The sequence below is a fragment of the Bos indicus genome, chromosome 13 (assembly GCF_029378745.1).
Source record: "Bos indicus isolate NIAB-ARS_2022 breed Sahiwal x Tharparkar chromosome 13, NIAB-ARS_B.indTharparkar_mat_pri_1.0, whole genome shotgun sequence".
In the NCBI taxonomy this organism is placed as follows: Eukaryota; Metazoa; Chordata; class Mammalia; order Artiodactyla; family Bovidae; genus Bos; species Bos indicus.
In genome coordinates this window covers 58,563,398-58,585,490 of record NC_091772.1, presented here as the reverse complement: position 1 = coordinate 58,585,490, position 22,093 = coordinate 58,563,398, and the positions used below count along the sequence as shown (strand labels likewise).

The 22,093-nt window shown below is 52.5% G+C and overlaps 1 protein-coding gene across 3 annotated transcripts in view; it reads right to left on the bottom strand.

The window, feature by feature from the left end:
• Positions 1-7,805: 7,805 nt before the first annotated feature.
• The window catches only part of PMEPA1 (prostate transmembrane protein, androgen induced 1), a 56,946-nt gene continuing 42,658 nt past the window's right edge, over positions 7,806-22,093 (bottom strand). For 2 of the 3 annotated variants that reach the window (XM_019972136.2, XM_019972135.2), the window contains exons 2-4: positions 15,581-15,735; positions 12,472-12,525; positions 7,806-11,992 (exon numbers count right to left, since the gene is read on the bottom strand). In XM_019972136.2, the coding sequence (XP_019827695.2) occupies positions 11,444-11,992; positions 12,472-12,525; positions 15,581-15,735 (758 nt within the window). In that variant the 3' untranslated portion in view covers positions 7,806-11,443. Of the gene's footprint in view, positions 11,993-12,471; positions 12,526-15,580; positions 15,736-15,930; positions 16,115-22,093 lie in introns of those variants that run through there. The other variant, XM_070801400.1, reaches the window with a different exon arrangement.

Genomic DNA, 22,093 nt, shown 5'->3' with positions numbered 1-22,093 from the left:
AGGGACAAAGGGCAGATGAGATGATTATAGAGCCAGACCCTGACTCCATCCTTTGCAGCTTCCCCTGCATTTGCTCACGCCTGAAAAGAACAGGCAGGAGTCTAACTCCATGAATTTTAAAAATTCATTTTTGCATTTGCTCACTCGATCAAGTTAGATGCTTTTAAAGACAAATTTAATTATTTTGAGCTCAATAAAAGCCTTTTAATAAGCTGAACATCAGAGTTTCAGCCTTCTGCTTTCAGGGTTATCAGTCATGGCAAGGACGGGGCACGAAGGGGAGGGAGACAGGTGGTGGAGGGACGTGGAGAGGGAGAGGGGCATATCACACACATGGGCATGAACATACACACACACACCATTCACACATACACACACGGATGGATATTTATTTTAAAATTTTATTTGCACATTTAAACCTATAATCTGCTCTAAATCATTTGATTGTATAGCTTTTATAATATTTTGTTTTATTTTTAGAAAAAGTTCTTTTACTTCAGGACAACTGAACAAAGTGTTAAAGAAAATGCGATGCTGGTTTGGCACAGACTTCTTGTGTGTTCTGTCTCTCCCGTTGGCTCACACACTCTTCCTCACTCTGAACGTTCCGTCTATGCCTGCGACTGAGACAGGAAGCCAGACACACATGCTGAAATAATTTCAACAAATATCAACTCTAAACCAACTTCAAGCAGTCAAAATGGCAGGGCTGGTTCAGGCACTGCTGCCTTCCCCAGCTTGGTGCAAAGGACACAGCATGGACCACACAAGGCAAGAATGTTGCCGTGTTCATAAAAAGCTTTCTTTTTTCATTATTCATGCATTTACTTGTCCAGTGTAATGGCACCTACTGGTTTCGACTGTCCAGCACCCAGCCCCCTTCTTCTGACACAATCACTCCAGTTTTCCTTTGGTGAATTCCCTCACTCCCATCTCATCCACAAAAGATGGGAGTAAGTTGACCTCAGCTCCAGGGCCAGAGCAGGGCGTACAACTCAAACCAGGCCAATCAGAGCACTCTCTTCTTGTGACTGCAGTGACTGGCTGAGAGATCGGTGCATGACCTGAGCCAGCCAATAGGATTCTATTCCGGGACTTATGATGGAAGATTGGGAACAAATTTCTTCTCACTTGACTTAGAGCTGTAAGGAAATGAATCTGGAGAAAAGGCAGTGAGAGGATAATCTGCCTGAAAAAGAAATTGGGAGAGATGATGACCAGTTTGATGGAGACAGACACCTTCCTAACATCATGGTGTGTACATCTGGACCTGGTCTAAGCCCTGCTCCCAGCCAGTTACAAGAGTCAACAATTCCGTCTTCTGCTGAACACAGTGGCAGTTGGTTTGAGTCACTTGTTTTTGGCCACCTGCATGGCATGCAGGATCTCAGTTCACAGACCAGGGATTGAATCTATCTACCCTGTGTGGAAGGTCAGAGTTTTAACCACTGACCCACGAGGGAAGTCCCTGGGTCACTTATTATATAAAGAATTAATGAGAGCATACATTATTATCAGACAGAAAGCTAAAATACTGGAGGACCTGATTCAAGGCCACTTGGTGGGCATCTAGGGATGGAAAGCATTTTTGAAGGAGGAGAGAGAGGACAAGAACCCTTTTGCCACATGCTTGGTATGTGGCCTCAGCTTTTTCACCCTCAGTTTGGAACACTCTGTTCTGTAACAACATTAATATTAGGTGCTTCTTTCTTTTACCCTGATGAGATAATATTCCCTATTGTATGCATGAACTATTCATCACAATTTAGTTTATAAAGGTATTGTTGTTCAGTCGCTCAGTCGTGTCTGACTCTTTGCAACCCCATGGACTGTAGCACCCAAGGCTTCCCTGTCCTTCACCATCTCCCAGAGCTTGCTCAAACTCATGTCCATTGAGTTAGTGATGCCATCCAACCATCTCATCCTCTATTGCCCCTTTCTCTTCCTGCCCTCATCTTTCCCAGCATCAGGGTCTTTTCCAATGAGTCAGCTCTCTACACCAGGTGGCCGAAGTATTGGAGCTTCAGCTTCAGTCCTTGTAATGAATATTCAGGGTTGATTTCCTTTAGGGTTGACTGGTTTGATCTTCTTGCATATATATATATATGCAAGATATATGTATATATATCTTTATATATATATAAAGGTGAAGGAATTATAAACCTAGATGTCCAACCAAAGGGGACCAGTTAATTTGGAAATCTGTGCAATAGAATGTTCTGGACATATGAAAAAATGTGATATATAGAACTGATTTATGGAGAAAAGTGTTCATATTATATTAAAGAAAGATGTTTATAAAACTAGAGTATGATTCCATTTTTAAATACATGTGATTACATATAACACAGAAAAGTGCCTAGAGAGAGTATGGATTATCTTTTAGCAAAACATAGATGATTTGTATTCCATATTTTCCAATATTTTTCTACAATACATGTGGATTGCTTTGTATGTCTTGTCCTCTGGGGCTGCCATAACAAAATATGCAAAAGAATGGTGGGGAGGAGGTGCTTAAAGAACTGAAATTTGTTTTCTCACAGTGCTGGAGGCTGGAAGTCTGAGATCAGTGTGCCGACCTGGTTGTGTTCTGGTGAAAACTCTCTCTTCTTGGCTGACACATGACTGCTTTCCACCTGTGTCCTCAGAAGATTGAGTGAGAGAGAAAGAGGTAGAGAGAACACAAGGTGGGAGTTTGGGGGAGTTCTCTGGTGTCTCTTCCTATAAGGACACTAATCTCATCCTGGGGGCTCCACAATCACTATTTCACCTAAACCTAATTGCATTTCAAAGGCCTCATCTCAGGGGTTGTTGTTCAGTCGCTCAGTCGTGTCCTGTTCTTTGTGACCCCGTGGACTGCAGCACATCAGGCTTCCCTGTCCCTCACCGTCTCCTCACCTTCTCCTCAAGTTCATGTCCATTGAGTTGGTGATGCCATCCAATCTTCTCATCCTCTGTCATCCCCTTCTCCTCCTGCCTCAGGCCTTCCCAACATCAGGGTCTTTTCCAGTGAGTCGGCTCTTCGCATCAGGTGGCCAAAGTATTGGAGCTTCAGCTTCAGCATCAGTCCTTCCAAGTTTTCAGGGTTAATTTCCTTTAGGTTTGACTGGTTTGATCTCCTGGCTGTCCAAGAGACTCTCAGGAGTCTTCTCTAGCACCACAGTTTGAAAACATCATTCTTTAGCACTCTGCCTTCTTTATGTGGGTTAGGGGCTCAATATTTGAATTTGGAGGTGGGGGACAAAATTTAGTCCATAGCTCTTTGTAATAAAAAATAACAAAACAGTCCTTTTTACTGAATGAGACTTTGCAACACAATGAACAATATACATGTAGTCACAACAATGTAAAGAGCATTTACTGAGTTTCAGTTTTAGGATCAACTCACAAATAAAGCACAGAGGACTGAATTAGGATACAGGGCAGAATAGGAATGTCACCTGTCTTGATAAGTTGGAAGTAAAAATGGAGAGAAGGCAGGTAGAAAGGAGGTGAAAGAAGATTGGGAGGAGGGGGTGAGCTAAAGACCAGGCCGGCGGCAGCACAGTCTCAACTTGCCAGGTGGGGAGTCCAGAGATCCTGTCCCCTTAGAGGGAACACAAAATAGTGTAGATAACAGTAGTTGAAGTCACAAAGACAATCATAAAAGGAACCCAAAATAAGAACATCTTTATGGGAAGTAGGGAGATGTGCCCATGTGTTAGATCCTCGTTTGTCAAAGCAAGAAGCCAGTAGGTAATGTCTAGACTTTGGAAAACCACAGACTTAGAGGCAGAAGATTATTGTTTTGATGACAAAGTGGTCATTCTCAGAAGGAAGAGGTCTAAGGACTGTCGTCACCTCCAAGAACTGGGCTGTGAGTTTGGGAAAGATGGAGCATGGGCCATTGCTTTGGACTTGCTGTTTTACTTTGATTAAAAATGTAAAATATACACAATTTAAAAGAACTATAACTTCGCCTGTTACAGATGATAAGGGACAACATCCTGCTGATCTCAGGGGGGCTCTCAGTGAGGGGACAGGACTCACTGACTCACCGCCCAGGCCTGTTTCCGGGACGAAACTAGGATTCGGATTCATAAAACAACCCACGTCTGCAGGACCTTGGGGGGTGGGTGGTGGAACAGGTGAAAGAAGCCCAGGGGAGCTTCTCAATACAGTGAATCTCTTGTGTATGATACTGTACTGCTGGATACATGACACCATGCATGTGTCAAAGCTTGACAATATAAAGAATGAATCTTGAGGCATGTAAATTAAAAAAGCATTTAGGAGGTCAGAGGATCCCAGGATGGCAGAACATGGCAAGACAATGTAACTATCTGACAAATGTGTGTCACGGCCTCAGGGAAATGGGTTGGGGGAAGTGGTGCTGACCTGAGTATCTTTGGAAATGTGTGACCAAGGGGTTGGGGGAAACGGTGCTGACCTAAGTACCGTTTCTTTGGAAATATGTGACCCTTGATAGGATGTGATGAGAAGGGCACTTTACCTCTGGAGTCTTCCTCCCCAAAAACCATCACCCCAGTCTAAACCATGAGAAAAACATCAGGCAAATTCTGATACATCAGACATCCTACAAAGTACCTGCCTAGCACTCCAAACTGTCAAGATCATCAAAAACAAGGACAGTCTGAGGCTCTGTCACAGTGAGAGGAGGAGCCTGAGACGTGATGAATAAAAGTCATGTGGTGTCCTGGGTGGCATCCTGGACCAGGAAAAGGATGGTATGGAAAAGCTAAGGAAATCTGAATAAAGTTTAGACTTTAGTTAATGATAGTATATCAACATTCATTAATTAACTGTAGCAAGTATACCATGCTGTACAAGATGTTAATAATAGGTGAAGCTGGATGTATGGAAACTCTACTATTTTATCAGCTTTTCCATAAACATAAAAGTGTTATAAAAATAAGGCTTATGTTTAGCTTTATGTTTTTTAATAAGATGCAAAGGAGAATGGGATTCTTTTTCACCTCTGAGTGTGATGCCTGGAGCTGCAGCCATGTGACGTTCTAAAGCAGAGACTGAAAACTTTCCTGTAATGGGCGAAATAGTAAATATTTTAGGCATTGTGGACCATTTAGTCTCTGTAGCAACTGGTCAATTTTTTCAATTGCACAAAAGCAGCCAAAGATGATGTGTAACTAGACTGATGTGGCTGTGTGCCAATAAAACTTTATTACAAAACCAGCAGCTAGGGATTTGATCCCTGGATCATAGTAGTGTAGAAGGCACTGGCTTTGGATCATGAGGATGGTGGGTGATGAGGCGACCAGTTGACTTGATTTTTAGGTAACTGCTGAGGCTCCAGTCTCTAGGAGGGCCCATTGCCTGCCCCCGCCCCATCTCAAGTCCATGTGAGACCTGCTGGAGGCCAGGGAGGGGCTCTTCCTGTTTCCTGCAGCACACACCAGCCTTGGGGGTGCAGAGGGCAGGAGGTATCTTGTCACGTGTCCCTGGCACACGGAAGGTGTGAAATATCTGCTTATCAGATTGTCTCTAAATGAAACTTTCACTCCTCTCTTGGTCACGTGGTCCACCTGGTGTTCTAACCCTGCTGGATTTCTCTGTGCCCCGACGTCCACCTTGTCCGGTGCTCAGCCTCCCCCCTTCCAAGGCATCACATTGCCTGGTGAATCCCCTTGCTGCCTCTGCTCATGCAGTCACCTGGTTTGGTCTCTACCATCCTGGTCTTCCTTTCTCATGTCCCTAAGCTCCAAATCCAGCCTTCATAAAACTCTTCTGGCTCCGGACAGTCCAGTCTTCTTGCCCTCACTGTCCTGGGCCATGATCCTAGGCTGTGACTCTGTCTCTAGAACCAGAAGGTGAGCTCACTGAGTTCAGGATTGGATCTGATGCACCAGCAGCCTCCAGCAGGGCTCAGAAAATGCTTTTTTTTTTTTTTTCTTTTTGCAGGGGCCGAAGGGCAGTGAGTGCAAGGTGAAGCTGCTCCCTTCATTCAGATCTTAGCATCATGCTTGGCAGCTTGTAGATGCTGTTGTTGTTTTTGTTTAGTATTGTTGCTGTTGTTTAGTCACTAAGTTGTGTCCGATTCTTTTGTAACACCATGGGCTATAGACCTATTCTTCTGTCCATGGGTCTCTCTAGGCAAGAATACTGGAGTGGATTGCCATTTCTTTCTCCAGGAGATCTTCCCGACCCAGGGATAGAATCCAGGTCCCCTGCATTGCGGGCAGATTCTTTACCACTGAGTCACCTGGGAAGCCCTTCAGTAAGTAACAGCTATAGAGGTTTCGGCCATTATTGGGCCAATACAACAATGTCTGCTTTAGCTAAACTCAAAGTGGGGAGGAGTGTCATCTTTTTGGTTAGAACTCGTGACTCCCCTCTCAGGTGGGGGACAAGCTCTACTCTGACACTATAGCTTGGGGAGGTGGTGTTGTCTGTGTGCTTGGGACCTGAAACCTAATCCAGAAGCTTCGAGGGATATTCAGTGATATGAAAACGGTCCCAGAGAGACTGTTATTAATAAGTGGCTAATACTTACGTCTTCCAGGCATCCTTTGGCATTATCCAATCAGACTCCACCTCACAAGCACTGCTGTTAACCCATTCTGCAGACCAGGTGAGCAAGGGTCAGCAAGGGGAGTGGCCACCAGAGAGAGGCACTTGGGTTCCAGAGCTGGGCTGGGCACAGCACCATGGTCCCTGCTCACACCAGCCGAGAGTAATGAGTTCTCTTGGTGTCTCCCCAGTTCTTTATAATCTGAGGCTTATCTTCACTAGATAAGAGGAACAGGTAAGGCAGAGGTGTGTTCTGGCTTGATCATAGGGCTCTATGGCCCAGAAGATTACAAAACCCTGGAATGAGGCCAAAGTGTTCATCCCTGGAGATCGACTCAGTTTTGGCAGATTAAAAAAAAAAAAACAACTTTGACTAGACATGAAAAGTGTTAATCGCTCAGTTGTGTCTGACTCTTTGTGACCCCATGGGCTATAGCCCCCCAGGCTCCTCTGTCCATGGAGTTTTCCAGGCAAGAATACTGGAGCGGGTTGCCATTCCCTTCTCCAAGGGATTGAACCTGGGTCTACCCACATTGTGGGCAGATTCTTTACCATCTGCGCCACCAGGGAAGTAATAAGAAGTAGTAGTGGGCACTGCCTCAGCCAGACCCTCTGGCATCTTGTCCCTGGTTCCACGTGAGTGGCTGCTAAGGGCTTGCACCTGGCAACGTCTTCAGGGGGCCACCCTGGGACCTGGGGGACCCCTCTCTGCCCCACTCTTAGGCAGGAAGAACCGGGAGCATCTGAGAGCCTGCTTCTCTTGGGGGGAGGGGAGGTGGATCTGCAGAGCTTGCCACAGACCCCCTGGAGATCAGCCTGAGGCTGGGGCTTTGCCTAAAACAGTCCCCCTTGCACAACTTTTCCCTCTGCCCTTTTCCTGACTCCCTTCATTGTCTCACTTGGGAGCACAACCTGGATATGTGCCTTCACACAAGTATACGCCTCTGGGAAGAGCCCCACCTGAGACAGTTTCTTGCAGCCCTTATCAGAGCTTCATCATGTCCTGGCAGATGATATCCCAAGAGGAAATATACAATGTTTTGTAAACTCTTTACCCCCACGAGGCCCAATGTACTCCCTGCCTGTGCAAGTGCTTTCTCTGAGTGCCCTGAATGATGCCTGAACTAAAACAGAGAGGTCAATGGAATTGCTTAAGGCCACAGAGCAGCCCAGCAGAATTTGCTTCCTGCCCTCGAAAGCCATCCAGGGTTTGGTGCTGAGAGCGGCAGAAGGGACAGGGGAAAGCAATGCAGCTCAAGAAAGCGGAAGAGCCTGGCTCCAAAGAATTGTAAAATTTATTGTATAAGTATTGCAGCTTTTCAGAATGTCATCATTGCCACTAATGATTACTGATACACAACAAGCGATTTCATCAGGCCTGTGGATTGGCATCCAAATACAGAGTCTTACGCAGCAGCAACGTGGGCACTGCACCCAGCGTGCCACGGAGTTTACACACATGTAACTTGAACAGAACTTGGGAAACGGGGCTGCAAAAGAGAGCGGTTCCAACACCAAGGGAGCAACGTAAAAGCGTCGCCATCAGCACAACCACCGTGGAATCAGGCAGGCAAATGAGAGCGCAGCGGGTCCTTCTGAGCTCTATAGTACAGCAAAATGTGAAGCGCAGTTTCCGGAAAACCAAACTGAACATTTTTCTCTCCTTTATCACCAGGATGTTTTATGGATCTGGAAGCTTGGTGTTGCATGTAGAAAAAAAAAACAAATTCTCTGAAACGTACAATTCACAGAGCAGACAGACAAGGAGGGGAATGGGTTCGGTCCTTGGCCTGCCCCGGTGTTCGCTAGACGTGGAGGGGAGTCGCTTTCAGCTCCTGGCAAAAACGTGAGGACGCGGACGGCTCTGAGTGCACTCTGCTAAGGCCGTCTGTGTAGACCTGGGCTTTGCGGGGGAAACGTTTCCTCCAGAGGAAATGTGATGATGGAAATACAGGGAAATAACGTGAGTAGAAAAAGCTGAGCTCCGCCACCTTCTCTGAGCGCAGCCTGGTCCCCCTCCAACCAGCCACTGCCGAGGACCCCTCCTCTTCAACCTTCTCCTGGAAAAGTGGGCCCTCCCAAGGGATGCTCAAAGGCCTTTCAAGAATAAGAGCATGACAGCCAACACCCAGAGGAAGGCTGTATCCTCAGGGCTCTGGGTTCGGCAGGGAAACCAAGAGCTCTGCAGAAACGCACCCATGGTCTTCTTGGGAGGTGCCCTGGCCCTGACAAGTTGCTCCACCATGAACTTCTGCAACTGTCATTTGCTGGGCACGGAGCCCAGGCATGATACTGTGGCATCGAGGACTGGACTACAATACTGGGGCACAACAAGGAAAGGATGCTCTGCCCTCAAGCCAGCTGAGGTCAGTAACCCCCGCCCCTGCTTCCTTTTCTAATTCGTTGCCCATCTGGCAAATGCAGACCACACCTTCCCCCCTACAACCCCAGTAACAAGATGCAAGTTTTAGCTCAAGAGGAAGGACCTCGGGGACCCCTTGGTCTGGCCTTCATCTAACGCTGGAAACAAGGTCTGCATCTAGGTTCTGACCCAGATGGGAGTTAAGTACTGACAGGAGGCTGGAGGGGTGGCCTGACCAAGGGAGGCACAGCCAGGGTGGAGGGAGGGTGGGTGGGACACGGCACGAGGGTGATGGGGGCGTTTTTAAAGCAGTCACTTCTGTCGCCCACGAGTGGGAAAGGCAGGCCTGGGTGAGTTAGGGGCGCTGTCCTGGAACACTGCTGCCAGGGGACAGAAGGGGTCAACCGCTTCCTCAGTAAGGCACTAGGGAGACGCTTCACATAAAGGAAAGATACGTTTTTTTAAAAAAACTTTATAAATGTGTCCCTGTACCTTTCAGGACAAACTCTAGGGATGTCTCTGCATGAATGATCTTTACAAAGAATCTTCAAGAGAGAGGCAGAGGTTAGGCTGAAGACCCCACAGAGAGGCAGGTTTTATTGTCAAGGGACCAGAACTTTCTGCCAGGCTGGTGAGCGGGCACTCAGACACCTCAGTCACCTATTGGTCACCATGTTCTTACAAGGTATATAATAGAAATAGTTCAAATGGTCAGAACTTCAAAACTGTTCTCAAGTTTTTCAAGCAATAAAAAAGGTTGTTTAAAACAATAGTTATTGCCTCTTATCCTTTTCTTTTCTGTTAACCGGCTAGTTGGGATTCTGTCGAAAATGAAGAGACAGTTCTGCAGGATGGGCGGGGTGGGGGGGTGCTACTCTCTTGCCAGGGGTGTCACCCCATGGAATATTAGCCCGTCCTTGGTGGCAGGAAGGACTCTCATTTGCTCAACTCTCTCCCGGTCATCTCCATCTGCACACACGCACGCCACCAGCGAGGGGTCCCACCAATATCTAAGCAGTAAAATCCTGGTAAACAAGAGTTGTGTCTGACAAAGACGCTTGTGAAAACACAGACACACAAAGACACTAAAAACGATGGTTTCCACGGGGAAGGGAATGAAAATGCGAAAAGAGAGAAGGGGAAGAATTCTGCTTCTACGTCCTAAAGCTTGAGTTTGTGTTGGTTTGACAGTTTTTCTCATTTTCACCCTTTCGCAGTGTCCTGGGAGAAACCTGGGCATACCGCTCTTTCGTCTCTGGTCTTCTGGTTATGGGCCTGTTACGTGAGAACCGATATAAAGACAGGGGTGAGGTCATGCGGCTAGTCCTTTGGGCCTTTCCTACATGCCAGCAGGCTGCACCACTCAGCTGGTGCAGTGTGGAGCCGGCTGAACTGCCGAAGCATCCTGCAAGCCTGAGCCACCTAACTGCCTCTGGCAGGGCTCTGGCAATGCAGGCAGGGAGCACCTTGGCGAGCCCCTTCCTATGGGGACCTTCATGGTTCAAAAAAGAAGAGAAAAAAAAAAAAACACCCAAAAACTAAGATTCCTTCAGTAACAGTTAGTCTTCATTTCGGGAAGAGCAAAGCCCACCTTCCTGGAACTTGGGGCCTGGAGTTAACTTTTCCTATTTCATTTGCGATCCAAAGGCTGTCCTGGCCCAGAGGAGGGCTAAACAGGTCTCCTTCAGGAGGGAATGTAGACCGAGGTAATTACCTATCACTATATGAAGGCTTCCACTCTGCAGGAGGTCAGCCCTGGGGAGCCTCTCTCCAGCCCCAGCGTGGAGCCCACGCTCTGCCTGAAGTCGACCGGGATATTCCGACATTTCTCCCTTAAAAGTCTTGACACACGTGGATAGAAGTTTCCATCAAACAAGCACTGACATATTTATATTAAAAAATAGTGCAAAAGCTCAACATTTATATAAATAACTCTAAACCCCTGCTTTGTAGTTTTTTTTTCTTTACAAGGTAATACACACTTTCTCAGTTGGCACTCAAAAATTGCCATTTTTTTTTTTCTCTTCTAGTTCAGAAAACAACTTTTTTTTTGTAATAGGCCTCTTCTAATACAAAAATACTCCTGCCCTCGCACATACAGTTTCTCTTATTTTATATATATTTATATATATAATATTGCAGATCTTTAAACAAAGGTTTTGTGCAAATATGTCTTTAAAGTTAAGTGAAATCATCATAAACAAACAAAAGAAAGTAAGCATTCACGCACGCAGCTCAACTAGAAACAGAAAAGACTAGTGTAGAATATTTTTTTTTCTCTTTTGCCTTCAAGACACAGCTCAACAAAGAAACGTGGGGTTGTTTTTTTTTTTTTTGCTTTTTTTTTTTTTTGCAAGCTTTCTTAGCTTGTGCATTCAGACCAGACAGAACACGTAAATATTTATACACAGAGAGGTGGGGGACGGGGGGAGGAGGATGGTTACGCGTCGCATTTTCTGTGTGTCGCCCCGGCCTCCTCTCTCTGTTCTTTCAAGAAGTGCGGAGTGATTTACGGTTTTTACCTACTGCGGCCCCGGCCCGCCCTCGGGACTCCTAGAGGGGGTGTCCCTTCTGTTTATCCTTCTCTTTGCTCCAGGCCGCTGTGCTCTCCAGGGGGGCGATGTGTGCGGGGTGCAGCCGGGTGCCCTCCAGCAAGGAGGCCGGCCCGCTGCTCTGCTGGTGCTGGAAGGTGGAGGCGCCGGGGTAGTGGCCGATGACCTCGCTGTAGGTGGGGGGCGGCCCCTCCATGCGCCCGCCGCCCCCGTAGCACGTGGCGCTGATGCCCGAGTTACTGCTGGGGGGGCAGGGGCCGCCCAGCATGGCACTTTCCATCAGGTCGCTGTCGAAGATGGTTCTGTTCGGGGGTGCGCGCACTGACTCCCGGTTCAGCTCCAGCTGCTGCTCGGGGTCCCGCAGCTGGAGCGTGCAGGGGCCCTGGTAGGGTGGGGGCTCCTCCCCGTCCGACAGCGAGATGGTGGGTGGCAGATCGATCTCGTGCTGCAAGTACGGGTAGGTGGGCTGGAAGCGGTGGAAGCGGTCCCGCTGGGCGAAGGCGGGCACAGCCAGGCGGTCGGTGGGCCGGGGTGGGGCATACACCTGCGGCTGGAGGGCAAGAGCCAAGTGAGGGTCCTTCCCCCACGTGCAGCAGGGCCCAGCGTGGGGGTGGGGGTGTTGGGGAGTTGGTGGAGGGTGCTGCCTATGACTCTGCTCTCTGGGGAGTGAGGATGGGGGTAGGGAGCGGAGCCCGGAGTCCAGCGCCTGATGCCTGGAGAGTCACACAGTGGAAAGAGGGGCAGCCCGAGTCCTTCGGTGTCGCAGAGATTAAGGGCTGCTTGCTGGGGCTGGGGACCGCACAATGTCCTGGCGGGGACCATCCCGGCTGCCCAGGAGGGTTCTTCAGAGAAGAGTAGGTGTGGGCCTCGAGCAGCCACTCTACTAACAGGGGAGGTGCCTCCGGCCTGGGGAAGGGAAGCTACTGGGCAGAGGGGCGTCCACGACAGCGGCCTCGGGAGCAGGGGACGGAGGGAGTCCCCCTCCATCACTTGGGAGAGTGATGGAGGGTAGGCAGTGCTAGGACTCACCTCTGGAATTCCATTGCCTGACACCGTGCTCTCTGAAGGCCAGAGGCATCCTTCCTGTATGGGTAGAAGGCCACAATCAAGATAATGAACATATCCATCACCCCAGAGTTTCCCTGGGGACCTGTTTTCTTGAGGATCCCCAGATAAGGCGGTTATCACCTGCAGTCTTGGGGGGTGGAGGGCGGGGGGCGGGGCGGGGGGGGGGGCGGGCATCGCCTGGAAGATTGTAATTTCTGATATGGCCGTTAGGGGGCTCTGTGAGTCTCAACACCATCCCATCAGGAAAGCAGTTACTCCACACAGACTCACTGGGGTCTAGTTTATTCCCGGCGTGTGGATACAGAGAGCAGATACATACTGTTACTGTTAATATGGTCACCCAGGGCCCTTTCGGTACTGATGTTAGGAATGCCTTGGTGCCAGGCACTGAGCTCAGCTCTTTAAAGTACTAACTCAATTCTACCGACAAAACACCATGGAGCTGAACGGCATCTGCCCAGCTGCTAAGAGGCAGGGCTGGGATCCAAACCTTTTCTGCTGCCTCCAGACTCATTCCAACTCAAGCCGGCCCTGGCAGGCTCTGTGGCCCCCGGGTGGGACCCTGGCACAGCCCACATGGGCATCAGGAAGACAGATGAGGGCACACCTACCTGCTCCCCATTTAAGTTGGGAGCCCTGGAAAGAGGTGCAAGCAGCCAAGGTCAGCTTGGATCAATGTGAACTTGCCTAAAACCCCTCTGTGAACCCCTCCATCCAAGGTTCAAGCCATGTCTGCCCACCCACTAGCCCAGGGAGTCTCCACTAGGGAGCTTAGGAATACGCCAGTCAATGCTGCGAGGCCCCACTGCAGACCCCAGGATCACCGCCATCCTTGTCACCTGACTAACCCCAACTTGTGCACCTGGAGGTCACCTCCTCCTCCAGGGAGGCCTCCAAGGACCACCCACCCAGCAGAGGCCCCTCCCCAGGCTCCCACAGCATCTCTGCTCCTGTGCCAGCCCGGCCCCGCTGTGAGTAACCCGGCATCAGCTTGCTGCCCTGCACCTGCCCCCGGCTGAGTCTTAACTTACCCGGTTCCCTGACTCAGTGAATGGCCCTGACACCTTTCCAGGTCCCAGTGCCAGGCCCACGCGCTGCTTCTGGCAGCTCCTTCTCTCACCCCCTCCACTCCCCAACACTTCCTTCTCTTCCTAAAAGCATCCCTTGAAAGCCTGTCCAGCCTGCTCATGGCTTCTCCATCTAGATCAGGGGTCTTAAAGCTGACTCCATCAAGGGCTGGGGGGTCTGTCACACCACTAACACGGCTGCTGCCGGTGAAAGCAGCCACGGTAAGAGTCCAAGGGAATGAGCCAGGAGAATCTGATGGAGCGGGCAATCGGCCCAGGTCTGTCTCTACCCAGGTGGCCTCCGACCTGCCCTCAGCTGCAGACTTCGAGCTGCGATCTGTCACTGCAGTGGCTGGCATCTCCGCTGTCATCATCATGCGGTATTTTCTAGCTTCTCTGGCGCAGCGCCAGCTGGGACGTGCGGTCTCAGGGCACAGGGCTTACCTGAACATGAACCCCACCCTCTGACAGATGAGGAAATGAACTCCCAGGGGTCGCCCTGAAAAGAGGCCACAGCAGGACAGCTATGGCAGGGGTGGCCCCTGTGCCAAGCAGACAACGGCTGTCTCTGGGTCTCTCTGGGAGGTCATGGGGCCCCAAGATTGTGCAGATGTGCCCTGTCTAGCAGGAGCCCCAGGGGACCGCTACACGTATTTCAGGTCTAACAAGCCTGTGTTTACCCAGCCGGGCATCCCCAGGGGCCCGTGCAGGTGGCTGGTAGATGTCGAGGGGTACTTTCTTTTAGCCTCAGATGTTCAGGAACCAGAACCTGGATCCTGGCCTCCATCTGGGCATGAAGTCCCAGTGCTGCCCACATGGCTGTCCCCTTTCCATGGTGACCAGGATCCCTCACATGGGAACCTCTGCCATCTCCCCAGCTCTCACCACTAACATCACCCTTCCTGTGACCATGCGGGGGGGTGGGCAGGAGAGAGGCTCGCCCCTCCCATTTTACAGATGTGCACACTGAGGCTCAGAAGGGGTGAGATGCCCCGCCCTGGAGCACAGCTACCGGGCTGCAGTCTTCCCATTTGTCCAGAATACCCTCTTTTGCACCAGGATCTGAGAGGGGTAAAATAGGCCTCAAGCTGTTGCTTAGAAGCTGTGTGCTGGGGCTGCTGCTGCTAAGTCGCTTCAGTCGTGTCCAACTCTGTGCGACCCCATAGACGGCAGCCCACCAGGCTCCCCTGTCCCTGGGATTCTCCAGGCAAGAACACTGGAGTGGGTTGCCATTTCCTTCTCCGTAGAAGCTGTGTAGCTTCAGGCAAATGTTCCCGCCTCTCTGAGCCCCAGTTTCTCCTAAGATGGGCAGATCACTAAGTGCAGATGTGGCAGTGCAGCTGCTGGCTCCGTCCCTTGGGCAACAGCACATAAACACACAGGTGAGCCTCAGATGCTTCTGAGCAGAAGCGCAGTGCCCTCGGGCACACTGGGCCTGGGGGTTGGGGCGCCCCGTGTTTGCGGTTCAGGGACCTGAGCAGACGTGCTCCTTGCCCTGGCAGCCTGGCGACGTACACAAGCAGAGATGCCCGAACCCGCCAGGGATAGGCCTGCCAGCCCGACGTGACCAGAGACGTCCCTCAGAGCTGAGAGGCCACGCTGGCCGCCCCGGCCTGCTTCTGTCACTGCCCCCCCAACACAGGCTCAGGGACGTGCTCCCCGCAGAGCCCCAGGGCTGCCCTCTCTGTGATCTGCAGCCTGCCAGTCACGCACCTGCTCCTGTCCAGGTTGTTACACTCCACCTCACAGGTGTGGAGATGGAAACTGTTTAGAAATGGACTCTGCACCGCCTCCTGGTCCATCTGCTGAGCAACACCCACCGGCAGGCAGGGGTGGCCCGAAGGCGCAGGCGAATGAGGGGGGACGTGGGTGCTGAGATCTGGGGGAGGGCGAGGGCCCATCCTGCTGGGAGCCGCTCTGTCTGCCCCAATTGTGAGCACTCAACCCCAACACCACACGCACTTGATGGGGGCATCCAGGGCCCTGGAAGCTCAGGCACTCACCGAGGACAGGGCATCTTCCCTCCTCCTGCTCTGGCTGTGCCGGCCGATGAAGGAGCGAGCGGACAGCTTGTAGTGGCTCAGCAGACACGTGATCACCACCACCATCACCATGACCACCACCACGATGATGGTGATCTCAACGAACTCCAGCTCCGCTGCAAGACCAAGGGGACATGTGAGACGTTGGGGATCCCAGAGCAGGCAGGGGCTCGGGGCCAGCTTTCCTGAGCACCCATACACCCCAATACACACACACACACCAGCACACACACCCCAACATCCCTATACGCCCCCAACACTCCGCCACACCCATACCCACAAACACAAACACAGATAACACACCCACGCACAGACATATTTATCACACACACGACGCACAGCGACACCACCCTCGACAGGATGGGAGGGTATGAGGGCCACCCCCACCTCAGACGGGAGGGTATGAGGGCCACCCCCACCTCCAGGAAGAGGCCTCAGAAAAACCACATTCCGGGAGGTTGCAAACACTGCAACTCTCATTTCTTTTTTTTTGGGTTGTTTTGTTTTTTTCCCCCAGAAAGCGGAAAAACCCTCAAGTGCTGGAAAAGGAAAGAGGTTATTTTGATCCTGCCAGAGTCGGGGCGGTTTCTGCTGACTCGAGCGGGTCTGTGTCGGGGCCGATCGGCAGCTGGCCATGCGCCCTGCCAGCAGAGCCCCCAGCAGTGGCAGGTGAGAGGCTGGGGGCCCGGGCAGTGACCTGGCTGCAGGGGGCTGGGGGGCACAGCCAGCCTCCCCTGGTCCGAGGCTGCCCACGGACAAGCCAGGAAATGTGTCTCCCCAGATCCCAGAGGGCAGGCAGGAAGACCCTCCCCGCCCCGCTGCCCCTTGGCACTGACAAGCAATTAGCCGAGGTCTCCCCAGGGGTACAGGTTCAAGCTCAGGGCCACTGACTCAGCGCTTCCTCTTTTCAGACAGACACAAGGAAGCTGGAGGAGTGGGGGCGGGCGAAGGGGGGCCTGGAAAGCAGGCAGTGAGGTGCGCTGTGTCCCGTGTGCCATGTGCCGCTCACTCAGGCCCTGGCCGGGGCCTGGGAGGGCAGCCCCTCCTGCCACCAGCCTCTGCTTCCAGCGGGAGATCGACGCATCCCGGGTGGACGTTCCTGCTGGTTCAGCAGAACCCCTCCGCACGCAGCCCGCCCACCGCCCTCTCTGGAGCCCTGGCCACCCCTTCTTCCTACCCAGGCTCTGCGGGACACCCACCTTCTCCCACCATGTTAAGCCTTTTTGCCCAGGCGTGCCAAAGTCTGCCTGATGCTGTTAGTTGAGTGGGTCTGCCCCCTGGGGGACCCGTGGCAATGTCTGAGGACACTAGTGGCTCAGACTGGTGGCACTAGTGACACACTAGTGACACAATCGAAGGCGCTCCCAGAATCTAGAGGGTGAGAGTCAGGGTGTTGCTTAACAGCCTACAGTCCATAGACCACAGGGACAAAGAATGTGCCGGGGCTCAGCGTCTGTGCAGCGCTGAGCCTATATACGGTTGCCTTTTCATCATCCCGCCTCACAGGTGAGGGGACCCAGGTTCAGGTCACGTGACAGACTGCTCGCTGGTGACTCCCTCATTGGATATGGGGGTGGGAGCCACATCCTTATCTTGCCCTGGGAGGGACCAGGAGGGACGATGAAGTAGCCAGGGACTTCGGTGAGTCCCTCCTGATGCCCTAGTAGGCTGGGCCCCACCTGGCGGGAAATAGGACAAGCCTCAGACCCTCAGAGGGACTCGTTCCCTTTCCCGCCAGGAGGGTGCGGGGCCTGAGCTGGCAAAGGCCAGGACGTTGGCCTGGAACCCAGTGGCTGTGGCCACACCTCCTGCCTCCCCAGACAGGCTGGTCTGGGGCCTGTGCGCTAGGGCCTGGGATAAAGCTGCCCATTCAGGGGACACACAGGCTGGCTTTGTGCAACACCCACACCCCCTCCTCAGAGGGGCCTGCAACCCCTCCTCCAACACCGTGCACTCTTCACCCCAGCCTGGACTTGGGGGTAGGCACCCTTGCCCTCCTCCGCCCGTCTCCAGGGGCCCTGCCCACGCCTGGCCTGAAGCAAGGGAGGTGTCTGCGTCTCCGTCCCAGGCCTGGTGGCCTGCAGGCTCCTGGCCAGGTCGCTGCCCTCCTCCAGGTAACATCCAGTGAGGAGGTAACAGGGCTGGAGGTGTCCTATTGGGGCAACAGATGAGGCCCCACGGGCTGAGTGGGCGTGAACAAAGCCCACAGCTCTCCCGACCCCCAAAGGGCGGGAGGACCTGATTTCTGGGGTGCAGTGTCAGAGTGAGAGAATCACCCCCAGAAAGGAGCCCAGGATGCTGAAGACACTAACATGACCGCACTGGTTCCTGGGCCACAACCCCACACAAATCCACATGGGGGACGATGGGGCGAAATTCTCAGGAGACCACGAAGTGCTTCCAGGCTCTATTCTGGAAGCCAGAGGCCTGGGGTCGTGGCCAGAAGGGAAGGGAGACTCCTAAGGGTTGCAGAGTCCCTGAGGTGGCTCCAGGGCCGGCACAGCACTCCATGGGGACGCCCAGGCTGGCTCTGTGACCCTCACTCACTCTGAGTCCATCCCGGTTTCCCCACATGGAAGGGAGAGGCTGTGTGGGGCCCACATGGTCAGCACTCAGGGAACACTCCCTCAATGTGACCATGGTTAGTAGGGGCTCCCCAGCACACCAGCCAAAGCAAACAAAGACAGTCCAAACCCATATGTCTGAAGACAGAGGGTCAAGCAGGACCCAGCTGGATATTCCAGGGTGTGCAAAGACACGGGGTCTTCCTAGGTGGTGTTAGTGGTAAAGACTCCACCTGCCCATGCAGGAGACGTAAGTGATGGGTTCAATCCCTGGATCAGGAAGATCCACTGGAGGAAGGCATGGCAACACACTCCAGTATTCTTTCCTGGAGAATCCCATGGACAGAGGAGCCTGGCAGGCTACAGTCAATGGGGTCACGCAGAGTCGGACACAATTGAGCGACTGAGCATGTGCAAAGACATGGAGACATGGGGACAGGGGGATTGAGGGGGTCAGGAGAGGCCCCCCAGCCAACAGGTGATACATCCCAACCCATAAGGCAAAAATAAGCCTAGGCTGGGTGTCTTGACCTTGGCCATGGGGTGAGGGGGCTCTGGTCCCCTGGATAGCACAGTGAACTTTCACACTCAGGGTGCTCCTTCCTAGAGACTCTGCCTTCAGGGGACATGAACTCACCTCTTTGGGACATGCATCAGAAAGCATCTGCTGGAATACGAGGCAAATGGGGGCCTGAGGGCATTTGCATCCACAGTCCCGTCCCCACCGAAGCAACAAACAGAGCTGTGGGTGGCCACCCCCTTAACACAGGCTGTGCTGTCCACTTGCCCCAAGCTCCACCTGGGCCCTAGTTCTGCTTGACCTCATCTGCCTGGCCCCTCTGGATCTTCGTGCTCAGCTCCTCACTCCTGCTCCCACTGCAGGAATACACTAATTGAGCAAGAGCTCCTCATCAGGTCCACAGGGTGCTCCAGACATGCACTGCTAGCTGAAACCCCAGCAGGCCAGACAGCTCCCAGGCAGGCTGGGTCAGTGCAGCCATAATTCCCCATCTCTCCAGAACCTAGAAACAGTTGGTGAAGCTGCCTGACCTTTAACGCCGGCAGCATATTCAAAGAATTTTAAAAGCAACAAGAGGCCAAAGTCTGCAGGATGGGTGGCTTCTAGACTTCCAGCCAAGAGAGGAGTCCCCAAGACCCAGAGCCACACTGATCCTGCCTCAGCGTCCTCAATCTCACAGGCTCCCTTTACCTGGACGTGGGACCAGGTGCCCAGCACACTGGCGGAAGGCATAGGTCCAACTGCTGCCCTCCACTCAGTTCAAGTCTCCTGTGACCACGGGGCTCACAGCAAAGCCTGGTCACAAACAAAGGGGAATCAGAGCAGGAGGGGGTGGCGGGCTGGTCCCCAGCCCAAACTCCCTGTTGTCATAGCAACCACTCACTGGGACTACAGTCAGGATGCTAACATGTACAACACGTGCACCACCCTGCGCTGAGCCCACCTCCCCCAGGTCTACGAGCTCCATCACCATGCTATTGTGTAGACAAGCCAACCAGGGGACAGACAGAAGTTCCTCCAGATCAAAGGGCAGGGCCGGTCCCAAATCCAGGAGTGAGAGGGGAAAGGGCCTTTATCTCCTGATAAATGCTCCCAGCTTTCCCAAAGTATCTGTCAGTTCTCCCGCCTATGTGGGAACACCTCAGAAGCTGCCTATCCCTCCATCTGCCAGCTGCTGGCCGTGTGACCCTGGGCATATGCATCCCTGAGAGCTCCAGGAAAGATGAAAAAGTACATGTCAAGGGCTCAGAATGGGGCAGGAGACAGTGGGTGATCCACTATCACCACCGTCACAACCCCTACATGCCTTTGGGACAGCAGGCTCCCCTCATCCAGGCTGATGCCCTGGAAACACTGAGCATGCTTTCACGGGCCTCTGTCCCAGGGTCAGTCAGAAAAGGTCACCCAGGGTGGTGGCTGGACTTAGGGGCACCAGTCCCGGCTTAGAGGACCTGTGCAGAGAACAGGAGTTTTTGGGGAGGAAGCATCACACTTCCCTCATTCTGATCTGGGTGTCAGGTCCGCTTCCCATGGGGCAGCGGTCCTGTCATTTTTCTTGGTAATTTCCCCTTTGGGGCGGGTGATGGATGCAGCAGGTTCTCTGGGGGTGGCCAAGCCCATCTTCCACATGCAAAGTAAGGTCACTCTTATTTAATTGAGGGTCTTCTTTCCTCATGAATAACTTCAAATTAACAGCTTCGTCCGCCTCATTGGAGCAGCCTGACTGCTTTTGTGTCTCCTCCTCCAGAGACGGATGCAGTCACTTTGAGGTGTGCATACGGGCGTCTCTGGTCCTTTTCCAGCTCGCCTGACACTAGTGAGGGGTAGCGTCTGGGAGCCCCCTCAGGGCCAGGTGTGGCCCGAATCTCTTTGGGTATCATCATATTGAATCCTCAGCTGCATTCTGTGAAATAGACACTAATATGACCCCCGCCGCCAACTTTACAGATGAGGAAACTTGAGGCTGCGAGACGGGAGATGACTGGCCAAAGGCCACACAGTTCAAGACCCCAGACCCCCAAGCCTGTGCTTTCAGGGATGGGTTAGGCCAACAGCCCCACACCCAATGGTCCTGGGTACCGTGGTCCCAGAATGTCAGGAACAGTGTTGGTTCAAGTCAGGCGCTTGTGTGGAATGGGACTGGTTTCCAGGGTAGATCGAGACTGCCTAGAGGATCACTTGCCATGTGGTCCACGAAGCCAGTATCTTGCCCAGTGGTCCCCACCTCCCCACCAGCACAGAGGAAAGCCACAGGATGGTTGTTAGAAAGGCCTCATGCCATGCATTCGGGGGAGCTCTGGGCACCTCCCACGAAACTGCATACAGACACAGCTGCCTTCTCCTCTGTCTCTATCTGAGTGCCAAGCGCCTGTCCAGGACAGGACATCCTTCCCCACTTAGTTCCCACAAACCCCCGAGGGGCAGTGTCGGTCCCGTCAGGCCAGGAGTCAGAGAGCAGTCCTGACCCCATGGCTTCCTTCCCTGGCAGCTGGGGGAGCCAGGATGAGCTCTCAGAATGCGTATTTTAAAATAAAATTAAACTGAATAAAAATTCATGTGAGGCTTTAAAAGGAACCCAACTCTATCAAAATGTAGTTCTCAAACTCTCAACCAGACTTTCGATAAAGAACATACAGGACCACACAAGTGACCTGGGATACTAGCACATTAAATGCGACCAGGCAGGTTTCCATGGATAGGAAGTCTGTGGTTTCTACTGGCGACCGGATTGCAAGTAGCTGCTGATGCCCTGTGGTTTGGTACCTGTCTTCCTGTTAGGGGTGGTTAAGGTGAAGATGCAATTCTTTTGCAACCAAGTTTATGGCTCCCTGTTCTGAGTGATGGAGCCAGACCAAAACCAAACGCAGGAGCCTCAGTTCAAACCCCTGTCTGGCTGCTTCCCGGCTGTAAATGGGGAGAGGGCTGGTGCAGAATTTGCCATGCAACGTGTGGGCACAACCGTCACTGGGTTTTCAGTTAATCATCGGAAAAGCAGCCGGATGTTGGAGATCTTTTCTCTTTCCTTGGCTAGAGAGCTGGGCCAGAGTCCACCCAGCTCCTGCCAGCCCACAGGAGGTTTCCAGACCAGACGACCCCCCCTACCGCCCCCCGCCCTGTGTCTGCTCGGGGCGGAGGGGCAGCCGGCGTGCTCCCTGGTTAACAAGCAGTCCGTGCAGGCGGCCCTGTCTGGCCTCCTGGCCGCACACTGAGGAATTAGGAATTGGCACTGTCTGAAATTTATGAAAATCTAATCTCGTTAGGCCTGCCTGGATGAGACTGGCCGGGGCAGGCCTCATTGTCATTCTGAGGAGCCCCAGCCAGCCTGGGGTTCCTGCCATTTCATTTACTGCCCCTCCCCCCCACCGCATTTGAATAAGAACCCAGCTCCTT